The following is a 14,120-nucleotide window of genomic DNA, read 5'->3' on the forward strand; positions in this document are numbered from 1 at the left end:
AAGAAAGTGAAGCTACATCAAAAGATAACATTAAGTGCGAATGAGTTTATGTCACAGTACTTAATTTGATTCATGGAAAAATACTGTTACTGATCAAGAGTGATATTATGGCATCTTCTTTTACAACCCTCAAAGGACTCATTACTAGTTTTTGGAGGAAAGACTAGTCTCGGGTCAACATGTTTTAGATGAGATGTGAGGGACAAACACAGCTTATAATATTGTAACTAGTATTTTTCCCCCTCAGGAATGTGTCTATATTTATATAGCATAACCTGTTAAATCTGCAAATACAGACCACAGAGGCTTCTTTAATAACATACACACACACCAAGTCCAAAATGTACTACTCCGTCATTCATGTGTAAATCAAGTATATTATTCATATACTTCATCGACTTCCTGAATGCGTGCTAAAAATGCCAAGAAAAAACTCGTTAATCCTCACATGGTGACTGCTCAGTCAGTTCTGAAATGTTGATGGAAAAGAAAAATTGTCAAAGAGCCTTTTAAAGAACTTTTGCCGGTTACACTCACAAATCGAAATTCACAGAACATGAATTTCTTCGCTCAGGAAGGAAGGATTAAAATCAAACACCCTCCGGTGGTTGCATCTAAAAACTGCATAGTTGTCCCAAATAGTTTTCTTATAAAAGAGATCTTCCTGTATGCCACTGAATACCCAGGATCCAAGTCTGCACTGAGCTTGTTGGTGTCCCACCAAAAACAAAAAAATTAAAATAATTTTCTTTGGACTGAAAAATATCCGTGTATCATGATGACATTTTAATAGATGTTTTTACGTTAAAGTGTGTGTTTGTTTATTTGTTTGATTTAATACCAGTATTCTGTGTGACAAGTTGCTCTCATCTCTTATGTGGTGTGTTTCAATCCTCAATTAAAATCTTGTAGTTTTGCAGGGAAATATGTCTTATGTAAGTCTCATACTCCATGGTCAAAAAGGACATTCAGACTTAGCCATGATACATCAAGACAATAACAATCAGTTTAGACAAAGTTCTTATTTATTCAATAAGGTATAAAATATTCCGTTAATGGCTTGAACAAATTGATACAGCAACTTGTTTCAATTTGCCTGTCAAGTTATCCAAATAGATATTTTGGAATCACTAAGAGCACACAATTTTGAGATATATAATTCTTGCCTCCATGCTTTCTGGATCTTACATTCATTTGTGCACTATAACTATTTCATTAAATATCAAACAAGTAACATCTAATGAGTGTCAGGCAAAGTGAACTGCATTTTTCTTTTCTTTCTTTTTTTTTTTTTTTTTTTGCCTCCAGGGTTGTTGATCGGGCTCAGTGCCTGCACTATGAATCCACTGCTCCTGATGGCCGTTTTGTTCTTTTTATTTTCATTTGACAGGGCAGAAAGAAATTGAGAGAGATGGGGAAATTTAAAAAGTGGGGGGAGAAAGACATCTGCAGACCTGATTTACTGCTTATGAAGTACCCCAACTTCGGGTAGGAAGTGGGGGCTCAAGCCTACATCCTTGAGCATGATTGTTATGTACACAATAGTGAGTTCTGATTCCTCTCTCTCTCTCTCTCTCTCCAGAATACTGTCCAGCTCTGGATTATGATGGATTGGGGATTGAATTTGGGACTTTGGAACCAGAGGCATGAGAATATCTTTGCATAGCCATTATGCTATGTACCCCACCCCTGATTTTCTACCATAGGCAAAAAAAGTCATCAATGTTCAAATATTCAGTTGTGAAGAATAACATTTTCCAGTCAATTAGTCCTGTTAAAGTCTGCATAATGTGTTACTAGTCATTTTGGAATGTAAAAATACAGCACTATATTGAGTCTTACAGAACATAATGACACAGATTACAGATTTCATTTTGGTGTGTTGGAATAATAGCTCATCTGAGAATGTGTTTGCTTTGCCATGCTTGCAACCCAGGTTTGGGCCTCGCATCCACAATACAGGATAAAGCTTAGGTGCTGTGGTTTGCCCCAGTGTCTATTTTTTATTTTTTCTTCTATCTTAAAAAAGTTGGCCCAAAGAAGTGAAGCCCAGGAGCAACAGCAAAATTCCATACTGGTAATGACATTACTTTATCACAATTTAGAAAATTATCATTCTCAAACGAATTTGGCAGTATTTTAATTGAAAAAGGGAGTGACATCAGAAAAGTACTGTATAGGTGAAAAACAAATAATGAATGTGGTAGAATCAGAATTGCAAAGATGAAGTGATTAGACTTTGTGAGAGTATGACAAAAATTGAGTGGACACTGAATTTGGAATAGAGATAAAAATAAAGAAACTTTTCTGATCAGTGTAAAAGTAGAATTTCAAGTCATGAAGGAATTTATAGATAGAAAATCACTATGGGAAAAATTCTTACATTTGTGGCACAGGAAAACAATGGACACGTAATCACTGACTTCTTTGTTCCTTTCTAGGTACACTTGAGCATGCATCCTAAGTGTATACACAAAGATCCAGTCACATATGTAGTCTGAGTAAACAGATAAGCCTCCAAAACTCAGCTGTTTCAATTTGCCTCATAAATATAGTGATGTTGGTGGGTTGCTGTGAAACTAAATAAATGTTATTGAGGAAAAGCATAATCTAGTGGAAAGAGAGCTAGAGCAAAGCAGATATGCATTTTAATTCCAGTTCTGATATTTTCCATAGACTTATTTTGAGACCATTTTTCCTCATCCAAAAGATGAGGATAGTGGTCCCTATTTGCTCTCAGCACACAGTAATTGTAAAAATAAGATACAGCGTATTAAAATATTTTACATGCTGTGAGATAAGTAAAAATATAAGCTTTTATTTTGATGTCTCATGCACAAAATTACCATATATTTCTTTGTGATCATAGTTTACCCTTCCTTGATATATTAACACATACAAGTGCTAGTTCTGTAGTTCTATGTTCCTTCAATGGAATTTTAATTGCTTGAGGGCAGGGACCCTATCTTAGGTTTTCTATATTCCCCTTATACTTTGACAAGTACAGAACTTTGAAGACTAAAAAGAGCAAAACATATACTTTTACTTGAATCTGATTTTTTTCAGAAAATTTAAATATAGTTCACAATACATAACACAACTTTAAGGTAGCATTAAGGCTTGCATTGTCCAGAAATTATTGAAAATTAAATACACAATGAAAGTGCTATACCCAATGACCTCACCTACCTTTTTAAGTGGATTTTTTTCCTATAAATCTGGAAATGAGCAACAAGGCATAAATTCAGGGTTATTAGACACAATGACTGTAGTTATAAATAGAAGCATAATGACAGAATACCAGCTTTGGAACTGAGATAAATTAAAAATGCTTTAACTCATTTGTAAACATTATCTTTTAAAAGGTAATCAGTTCCTCAAAACACTAAATACATATAGTAAAATATAACCCAGTAAGGCAAAAGCTCTGGTGAAATTGTTCACTTAGATAGTGTGCTGCTTCACCATGTGTGTGAGACAAATTTGAACCTGCCCCCCACCACATTTAACGTTTCAGTGCTCTGACTTGTCACTCTCTTTTCTTCCCTCTCTCTTTATTATAAAAGGGGCATGCTTTAAAAACTATATCTAAAATATAAGTGAGAGTACCTTTTAAGAATCTGGACACCTAAAACTCAGAAAACAGGTATTGGGGAGAAAAGTAAATCTATAAATTATATCCTGAAAAATAACTATGCAAGTACTTGGATCTCATGTTTGAAATCTCAGCATAACTTCATAAAAATTTTAAGCACAACATTTGAAAATACTTACTTCCACTTGGGATCAAGTCCCTTTCTGGAATGAAAAGTTTATATCCATAATGCTTTTCCAGGACACCTGGCAGTATTTCAAGAGCGAATTGCTCTTCTTCAGGATTGTCACAGTCTAAAGTATCTTGGTCCACTTTCGTATAGGAGAGATAGGCATCGTATTCTTTGTTGTCTTAAATATAAAGAATAACAAAGGAGTTGTATGCATTACTAAATTCTCTTTTAGCCATACGAATCTATGGCTACTAGCAGGCTAGAAATAGCACTATAAATAGTGTTTGTTGTTAATACTAAAAACAAAGTTGCATGACATTTTATAAGAAATGTAATACATTCAGCATTATCTTCCTATATAATTTGAACCATGACTGTTATACACTGAACACTCTATAGTCAGAATAAATTAAGAGAGAAATATTATTGGTGGCTATACAGATTTGTGGTATTCTTTCATTGAAGTACGAATGGTTATCTCAGTGTATTTGAATGCAGTTCCAAATAGACCAAAATAATGGATTTGAACTTTTTCTACAACAGTTGGCATGACTCAAATTGGGGCATAGACCATACCTTATTTGCACAAATATGTAAATAAGATCCTAGAGGGACTGTGCCTCAGAGTGTGGAAGACTGAAATAACCGAGCTTTACTTCTGAAGATAGTACTCACAGCATATGCTATGCTTCCAGTTGATTAGTGCCATCATGTTCATATACAAAACCAGGTCACTATCAAATATTAGAGCAACGGGCTTTTTCTTGTGTGTGCACTGTTGTTATACTTGTTAAATCCATGATCTTGTAATTCAACTCAAGCTTCTAAAACAGGGCTTTGTTTCAAAATATATATCCTTTTAGCATTGCCAAATTAGGTTTTCCCTCCATGCATTTACTTGGAGAGTTAAATGCTTTGAGACATTATTTTTTCCTGCTTTACTATATTGGCTTAGAGACAATTTCTTCAATGAGAAAAAATGTTGGTATATGAATGTACTTCGTATCCCTGGAAATGTTAATTGACACAGTTACTAAAGGTATTCATCCCTGTTAGCTTTTGAAGGGACATGCTGGAAAAGTTTTTTTTTTATATAAATTCCATTCTTTAGATAGAAATATTGAAAAATTAAAATAGATCATAGAGGGGTTGGGAGATAGCATGACTGTACAAAAATATTTTCATGCCTAAGCCTCAGTCCTTAACATCACTTATAAGCCAAAGCTCAATAGTGTTCTAGTGAAGAAAGAAAGAAAGAAAGAAAGAAAGAAAGAAAGAAAGAAAGAAAGAAAGAACAGAATACAGAAACATTTTTTAGAAGTGAATATAGTGAGCATAGATTCATAGGGAACTATAGTGCTTATTAAACCTAGTTATTTTCAAATAATACTTTTAAGATAGAAAAATAATTCATGATTTTTTCTAAAAAACATTAATATTTTGCATTTAAAAGTAATTAGAATGAATATACTATAAACTTTATATTTTTATTTATGATTTTAGTGGGTTATAAAACTGTAGGATTACAGGGTATATTTCTACACCAAATCCACCACAAAGTTCTATATCCTCATCCTTCCACCTCCCAAAGATAACTACCATAGTTTTCACAAATCTTAGAAATAGTTGTCTTGCTTTTTTTTTCAAGTTTATGTGTATCAGTTCTCTAGATTCCACATGCGTGAAACCGTCCTGCAGTTGTCTTTATTATTTTCTTATTTTGCCAAATATAATAATCTCTAGTACAAACTTTATCAAGATGTAATTTACAGAAAGAAGCAACCAGGGTGGGGGTAGACAACATAATGGTTACACAAAGAGACTCTCATGCCTGAGGCCCCAAAGTCCCAGGTTCAATCCCCTGTACCACCATAAACAAGAGCTGAGCAATGCTCTTGTAAAATAAATAAATAAATAAATTTTTAAAAATCAACTGCAGAAAGGAGCAACCACTCCTTTGTCTGCCTATACCATTTGGTTCTACCAGCAGAGGGAGTAATGAATGATAGGTTCATAAAAAGATACAGGGTCCACGTGGTAGCACACTCAATAGAGTGCACACATTACCATATTCAAGGACCTGGGTTCAATCCTTAGGCCTCTACCTGCAGGGGGAAGCTTCATAATCAGAAGAAAAGTGATGCTGTTATCTCTCATCTCTCTTTCTTACCCCCTATGACTACTGTCAATGGTGGCACCGTACTGGCATCAAGCACTAGAGTTAACCCTGATGGCAGAATAAATGAATAAATAGATAAATAAAATTAAGACAAACAAATACCCCATGGTGAGAGAAGACTAAACCCCATCAAGAGATATATAAGGCCGAATTATGATAGTCTAATTCTACTAAGATTCCAGTGCCTCCAAACTGAAAATAAGAATAAGAAACTCTCTGGGGGGTCGGGAGGTAGTGCAACAGGTTAAGCTCACGTGGCGCGATGCCCAAGGAACAGCGTAAGGATTCCAGTTTGAGCCCCCGGCCTCCCCCCTTGCAAAGGGGTCGTTTCACAGGTGGTGAAGCAGGTCTGGAGGTGTCTATCTTTCCCTCCTCCTCTCTGTTTTCCCCTCCTCTCTCTACTTCTTTCTGTTCTATCCAACAACGATGACAATAATAACTACAGCAACAATAAAACAACAAGGGCAACAAAAGGGGGAAAACTCTATTTAATGCTGATATGGATTGTAATATTATACCATGACCAGAATTCATTTTAGCATGTCTTTTGGTAAGAAAAAAATACTTTTATAGACCTTGGTTGAGTTACTTGACTACCTATAAGCAAATTCACATGAAAGACTTCCCTGGGTAGATGAAGAGATCCTTTGGCTTACAAATGGACCACATTCTGCTGTTTTGTTTAAACCACCACTTGGAAGTGAGAATGCTCATAAGAAATGCTAATGGGAGAACCTCCTGGTAATCCTAGCACCTCTGCCCCTGCTCCAATCAAGTGCAGGATGCACCTGCAGGCCCTTGACTTTCTGCCGCTATAATTATTCACCCGGGACTTGGAGCTGCTGATGATATACAGCTGGAAGAATAAACTAAGCCAAATGACAAACTGCTGCATTCTATGAGAACAATACATTTAATTGTTCTTGGTGAATGTCATAATGTTAGACTTGACCTTTGTTTTGTTTTAGCTTGATAACTTTCCACCACACATCTTTCCTATGATTAAATGTGTCTTAATTTGCTAAGCCCCATATTTGTTGAACATTTACTAAGATGATGACTGTATGACTTTCACCCACTTGACCAGGCCTTCCATGTACCTGAACCATTTCTTAGTCTAACCATGATTGTCTTTCAACACCTATAGTCATATATTCTGGGCCCTGACTTTCCATGTTTTAACTTTGTCCTAATATAGGTGGCATTACAAAGACTTTTCTCCAGAAAATAACAAATGTTGCCATATATTCATGTCTCACATTAAGTTATGGCAAAGCACATGAATGTCCTTGTTCTGTGTTTACATGTCAATATGTCTGAACAACAAATTTTACCTAACCATCTGGAAGCATACCATTCTTTGTAAAATGGTAAGTTTTAGTTTCAGTAATGCCTCTTTAAGGTACACTAAAGGTAAAGAGCTTATGGTGGTTGGCCAGAGGATGAAGATAGCTCTCAAAGTCACCATGTCAGATGTCTCAGAAGCTCTAGACTGCCAGCCAATTAGCAAGCAGTGACGCAAATGCCAGTTTAAAAATGCACTTCAGCTTTATGTACACAGCCAAGAAAGCCACATGAATAGCCACAGCTGTTGTTCACAAAGACAAGCAAGACTGATAGAGCAAAATCAGCAGTGTAATGCAAATAGGGTTAGCAACAAGGCCCGGAATTTAAGACCCAATGTCAGTTCAGTTATGCCACTTTTCTGGACACGATTAATGAGCCTTTCTCTCTGTTAAATCATACTGACTAAGCTCATCTGAAGAACTGAAAGAGAACAATATGGAGATTCAGAAAAAGAAAGGCTTGTATGGTAGTCACTTTGAGTTTGTTATTTCTAATGAAGAAAGGAGTTATGATGGAGTCCACACAGTGGACGAATGTTCCTATTATCACACCTATTCATACCTCTTTTAAAATCTCATTCTTACTTAGTTCACCATCAAGAAACCATTTCTGTTTATAACCTAGTCCTGTAGCTATATGAAACACAGTGCTAAACCCCTAGCTTCTAAGAGTACTGATACTGTGTAATCCTGATTATTACATGCTTAGTCCCTACTGTAGTACCTATGTATTTGGTTGTGAGCATCTAGTGTTGACTTCCTAAGAAAAATATCATTAAATATATCATGTATGGTATCTGTGACATTGTAGATACTTGAGGTATTATGTTAAGTGAAATAAGTAAAAAGGTAAAATATAACTACTGGATAGTTTCACGCATATGTGAAATATAGGTGACCATAGCAACAACAACAACAAAAAAACTTGAATATAGCTGTGCTATTGGTTGCTTCTGATCTACTTGGTCTAGGCTTTTGAGAGAGTCTGCATATCAATTGCACTGCATATATTGAGAAAAGATTCAGTTTGTGTTTTGAAAAACTTCGAGACATACAATTAATTTTCCCCCTCTCGTATTAATTAACTAGTGATGTATATGAGTAAATTTTACTAGGAGTGTACATAAACACCATTCCCACCACCAAAAGACTGTGACCCATCCCTCCCACCCACTCCCACCCCCCACTGGCCCAGGAAGCTGCATGTCTACCCCTCACCTCAAGGTTATTAATTTGGTGCCCTACTTACAATTAGGTCAGGTCCTGCTTTTAGTTTCCCTTTCCAATCTTCTTCCTCAACTTCTGTTGATGAGTGGGATCATCCCATACTCATCTTTATCTTTCTGACTTAGCTCACTTAACATAATACCTTCTAGCTCTGTCCAAGAAGGGTCAGAGAAGGTGGGTTCATTGTTCTTGATAGCTGCATAGTATTCCATTGTGTATATATACCACAGCTTTCTCAGCCACTCATCTGTTGTTGGGCTCCTGGGTTGCTTCCAGGTTTTAGCTATTATGAATTGTACTGCTATGAACATAGGAGAAAACACCTCTTTTTGGTTGGGTGTTACGGAGTCCTTGGAGTATAACCCCAGGAGAGGAATTACTGGATCATATGGAAGGTCCATGTCTCACCTTGTGAGAGTTTTCCAGAATTTACATTCCCACCAGCAATATTAAAAGGTTCCTCTGTCCCCACAGGCTCTGCAGCATTTGTTGCTGCTGTCCTTTTTGATGTATGCCATTCTTACAGGAGTGAGGTGGTATCTTAGTGTTGTCTTAATTTACATTTCTCTGACAATCAGTGACCTAGAGCAGTTTTTCATATGTTTGTTAGCCTTTTGGATCTCCTCTGTAGTGAATGTTTTGCTCATATCCTCTGCCCATTTTTGGATGGGGTCATTTGCTTTTTTGGTGCTAAGTTTGCTGAGCTCTTTATATATTTTGGTGATTACAAGATACTGGGTACTGTACAGCAAACCCTAACAAAAGGACCTTTCAAAGTTAACCCAATTACCAAATAATGTGATGATAACATTAACTATTGATTTTCTTTTTGAACCCTAAGACAGCAGGAACCTCACATCTCCACTGTAGAACCTCTGCTTCCCCCAGTCCTGGAACCATTGGATAGGGCCCACTTTCCCGTATGCCTCTCCCAATCCATATCAAATAATATTGCATCTACCGATCACAACCTAACCAACACGATTGCTACCTCAACATGCTTCACTTAAGACTGTGTCCAGAGACTTCACGTGTGGAATGACAACATTTCTGCTTCATTACTCGGGTGAGACCTTTCCTTTCATAGTATACTCTACTTCCATCTCAGGTGGTTCACTTTCTAACAAAGTCCCAAAACCTAGATATACACCAGTTTCTGTGAGAGAGAGCATATGTTCACACTTATCCATAAACTACTGCAAAATATATACCTGAAAGCAGAAGTACACTAGAGCCTGCAGTGAGTACCCCCCTAACACTTCCTCTCCACTATTCCAAGCTTTGGGTCCATGATTGCTCAACAACTTGTTTGGCTTCATATGTTAAATCTCTTTTCAGTCACCGGGTTCCAGATGTCATCAGGATGCCGGCCAGGCTTCCCTGGACTGAAGACCCCACCAATGTGTCCTGGAGCTCTGCTTCCCCAGAGACCCACCCTACTAGGGAAAGAGAGAGGCAGACTGGGAGTATGGACCGACCAGTCAACACCAATGTTCAGCGGGGAAGCAATTACAGAAGCCAGACCTTCTACCTTCTGCAACCCACAATGACCCTGGGTCCAAGCTCCCAGAGGGATAGAGAATGAGAAAGCTATCAGGGGAGGGGTTGGGATATGGAGAATGGGTGGTGGGAATTGTGTGGAATTGTACCCCTCCTACCCTATGGTTTCGTTGATTAATACTTTCTTAAATAAAAAAAATAAAATAAAAACTTGAAAAAATATTAACCAAATTGTCACAGACATTGTGGGAACTATGATGGTTATGGGGAGGACAGAATGTGAGTGATGGGTCTGGTGACTAACATACACACACGTAAAGTGTGAAACTATATCCCTGAATCTTAAAATCTTGTAAACTGTTATCAAGTCACTAATAATAAAATAAATTACAAATATCTAAAATGACCTTAATAATAATTAAGTCACATTCGTTACTTACTTGCAGATGGTTTTGTATTCCATTCAGCTAGTATAGCGATTATATATTTAAGGTTCAAGGCTCAACACAGGAGTAAAAGTATTTTCATTCTCCCTTACTAATGAAAACTCTTGAAGTACTCCCTCACCAAACATATTATACACTCCCAGAGAAATTAGTTGGAAATAAATACACATAATTCTGTAATACTAGTTCTCTTAATTACTTGGAATATTTGATAATTTGTGCTACATTAGATTTATAGATACAAAACAAAATATTTTATCACTGAAGTACCCTATGGTATTTGTATATAATTAATCATACAAAATATTTACTAGTTGATTGAGTATATAAGATTAAAACAATGAATTTTTGCTGGTCAACTTAATAAATTGTATTATAATTTATAGAGTATTAATAATCAAATGGATCACAAAAGCCTCCCTTTCCTGTTCTTTCTCTTTCTATCTCTCTCTCTCTCTCCTCTTTATCCTATGGTACTAATGATCAAACATGGGTTACCTACATGGCAATCCAGTCACTCCTTTTGGTTATATTCTTTCTGACCCCTTTCATATATATATATATATATATATATATATATATATATATATATATATATATATACATTGTTTTTACATTTACATTTGTTGATACTTGATAGCTGGTGATTATGTTCCTCAAAATTATATTTAATATTCTATTTTATATGTACATATAAGAAACCTGATATATATATATATATTCACTTTATAAGAGATAGCAAGAAAGGGAAAGAAAAAATTTGAGGCACTAGAGCACTACCCTGATGCATGAGATGTTGGGTATCAAAGTGGAGGTTTTCTGCTTTTTACCCACTGAACCATCTTCTGACCTGCAAAAGACCGGATTTTCAAAATGTTGTCATTTATGGGACATTGTAGGATATATATCACACAATTATGGTTAGTATAGGTCCTAAATTTTCATTTTGCAGACGGATCTTCTTATGTACCCTTCACATATGTAAATAGACTACTGTAATTCCCAGGTAAACACAATACTTTGAAAATTAACATATATATATATATAACATATATATATTCATCAAATAACAGTTGTCTAATTTATGGTGAGGACATAGATAAAAGTCAATAAAAACTCACTTACACCACAGTATATACAATGGTAACAATAAGATCACACACAAAACTTCCCCAAAATTGTTGTATTATAGTCATCACTCAGAGTTTCTTTGCCATTATTAGAAAAAAATAAAATTACCTCCTTGGAGGTAAAATTATGCTCTCAAATGAACAACCGCCAAAAAAACAAACAAACAAAAAATCTTTAACCTTCAGTATTCAAATTCAATAAAAATAATATTTAATGAGGATGCTGATATCATGGTTGGTCAGTACTGGGTACTAGAAGACCTGGATTTGAGTTATTTTGCAAACATTTATTGTCTCTGTGACATTTAACAGGAGTTTAAACTTTTGTCATCCACAACTCTGATGTTAGAGAATACTTGTCAATTACAATGGTCTAAAACTGACACAGTGACAATAGGAACTACATAGAGCAGCAAATAATAGTGACTTCCCCCCCCACCATTACCAACATAGGTTGTATTCATACTGCTAAGAAATTCTCCATCAAGATTCTTCAGAAAACTAGAAATGGACCTAACCCAATGTTCTGCAATTCTCATCCTAGGTATTTACCCAAATAACATACAAAGATATATCTATACTCATAACAACACAATTTGTACTAACCCAAACCTGAATACCCAACAATGGATGCAAATCTAGGAAGTTTGTGGCATATATACATGGTAGACTTCTACTCATCTGTAAGAACTGATGGAATCATCTCCTTTGTCTCATCTTGGATGGAATTTGAGGAAATCATGTTAAGTGAGATAAATCAGAGGGAGAAGAATAAATACAGGGTGATCTCACTTTTGTAGGTAAAACTTAAGAAACAAGAAAAGAAAAGAAGAATCATGGACTTGGTATGGTGTATTATATCAAACCAAATGGCTCTGGATGAAGGGACAGTGAGAGGGGCTAGAAAAGATTCAGTGAACCTAGTGCACAGTGGATTTAAGTTGATGATAGGACTGATATGAAAATACATACCACAGAAAGACAAGAAAATGTACCCACATATCAACACTTGTCTTGTAGACCATTATTTCCCCAATAAAAGTATTTGAAAAGAAAAAGAAGTCCTCCAAACAATAACATACCCAGTAGAGGAATAGAAAAGAGTATCACCTGAGAACACAACAAGATGAGATTGGGATTACTTTGGGAACTCACTAAACCATAGGTGAGTGGAAATGCATGTGGCTCATGGACAGAGAGAGGCTTAAGAAGATTCCTTGGGCTAAAAGCCTATATGTACTCGAGAGTAGCTGGTGCTGGTAGTTGGTCAGTTGATGCATAACCTCCAGTCTGAGATAAATATCTGCTGAAGGGGGGAGAGAATCACCTAAAACAAACCACCAATTCACAATTGGAGAGTCTCTATTGCTACTGCCTCTCAGAGGCTGGAATATCAGCAGGGAAACTACATAGGGACATGGGGACAGGGGACAACTGGAACTAGAAAATATCTAGAATTACCAAAAGTATCCTGAGAAGAAAGAATAGAACTGGAGGCATCCCACTCCCAGATCTCAAACTGTGTTATAGGGTCATTGTAATCAAAACTGCTTGGTACTGGAAAATGAATAGACACACTGACCAGTCAAATAGAATTGAGATTCCAGAAATAGTCTCATATACCTATGAATGTCTAATCTTTGACAAAGTTGCCCAGACTATTAAATGGGAAAGGAGAGCCACTTCAACAAATGGTGTTGTAAAGTTGGGTTGCAACATGCAAAAAAATGAAATAAAAACCACTATATTTCACCAAAAAAAGAGTAAATTCCAAATGGAAAAAGGACTTGGATGTTAGACCGGAAACTATCAAATACTTAGAGGGAAAATATTGGCAGAGTTCTTTCATATAAATTTTAAAGGAATCTTAAATGATACAAATCAAATTACAAAAAAGACTAAAACAAAAATAAACCAATGGGACTATATCAAATAAAAAAGCTTCTGTACAGCAAAAGACACCACTACCCAATCAAAGAGACTCCTTTGATAGTATGGGAGAAGATCTTTTCATGCCATATATCAGACAATAAGCTAATAATCAAGATATATAAAGAGCTTACCAAACTCAAAACAAAGAAAAAACAAATGACCCCACCCCAAAACTAGGGAGAGGATATGAACAGAATATTCACCAAATAAGAGATCCAAAAGGCCAACAAATATATGAAAAAATACTATCTGGAAAATTTTTATTTGACTATACCTAAGACATTCCACAAACATGTTTCTAAAGCTTACCATTGTGAGGACTTTATACAGATAAGGAGTGACAAGATATAATTGATTATATGTATTGACTTAGAAGATGCTCTCTTAAAAAATAGTATAACTTTAAAAAAATTTATCTTTACTTCTTGGATATAGACAGCCAAAAATCAAGAATGTAGAAGGGGAGAGAGGGAGAGAGAGAGAGGGGAGAGAGAGAGAGAGAGAGAGAGAGAGAGAGAGAGAGAGAGCTGAAGCACTGCTTCATCATTTGCAAAACTTTCCCCCTGCGGGTGGGAATTGGGGGCTCAAACCAG

The 14,120-nt window shown here is 36.0% G+C and overlaps 1 protein-coding gene across 1 annotated transcript in view; it reads right to left on the minus strand.

The window, feature by feature from the left end:
• IL1RAPL2 (interleukin 1 receptor accessory protein like 2) overlaps positions 1-14,120 on the minus strand; it is a 781,557-nt gene that overhangs the window by 13,374 nt on the left and 754,063 nt on the right. Inside the window, exon 8 of the mRNA XM_060182659.1 lies at positions 3,775-3,945. Within this exon, the coding sequence (XP_060038642.1) occupies positions 3,775-3,945 (171 nt within the window). The remainder of the gene's footprint in view (positions 1-3,774; positions 3,946-14,120) is intronic.

The sequence above is a fragment of the Erinaceus europaeus genome, chromosome X, assembly GCF_950295315.1.
Source record: "Erinaceus europaeus chromosome X, mEriEur2.1, whole genome shotgun sequence".
Lineage (NCBI taxonomy): Eukaryota > Metazoa > Chordata > Mammalia > Eulipotyphla > Erinaceidae > Erinaceus > Erinaceus europaeus.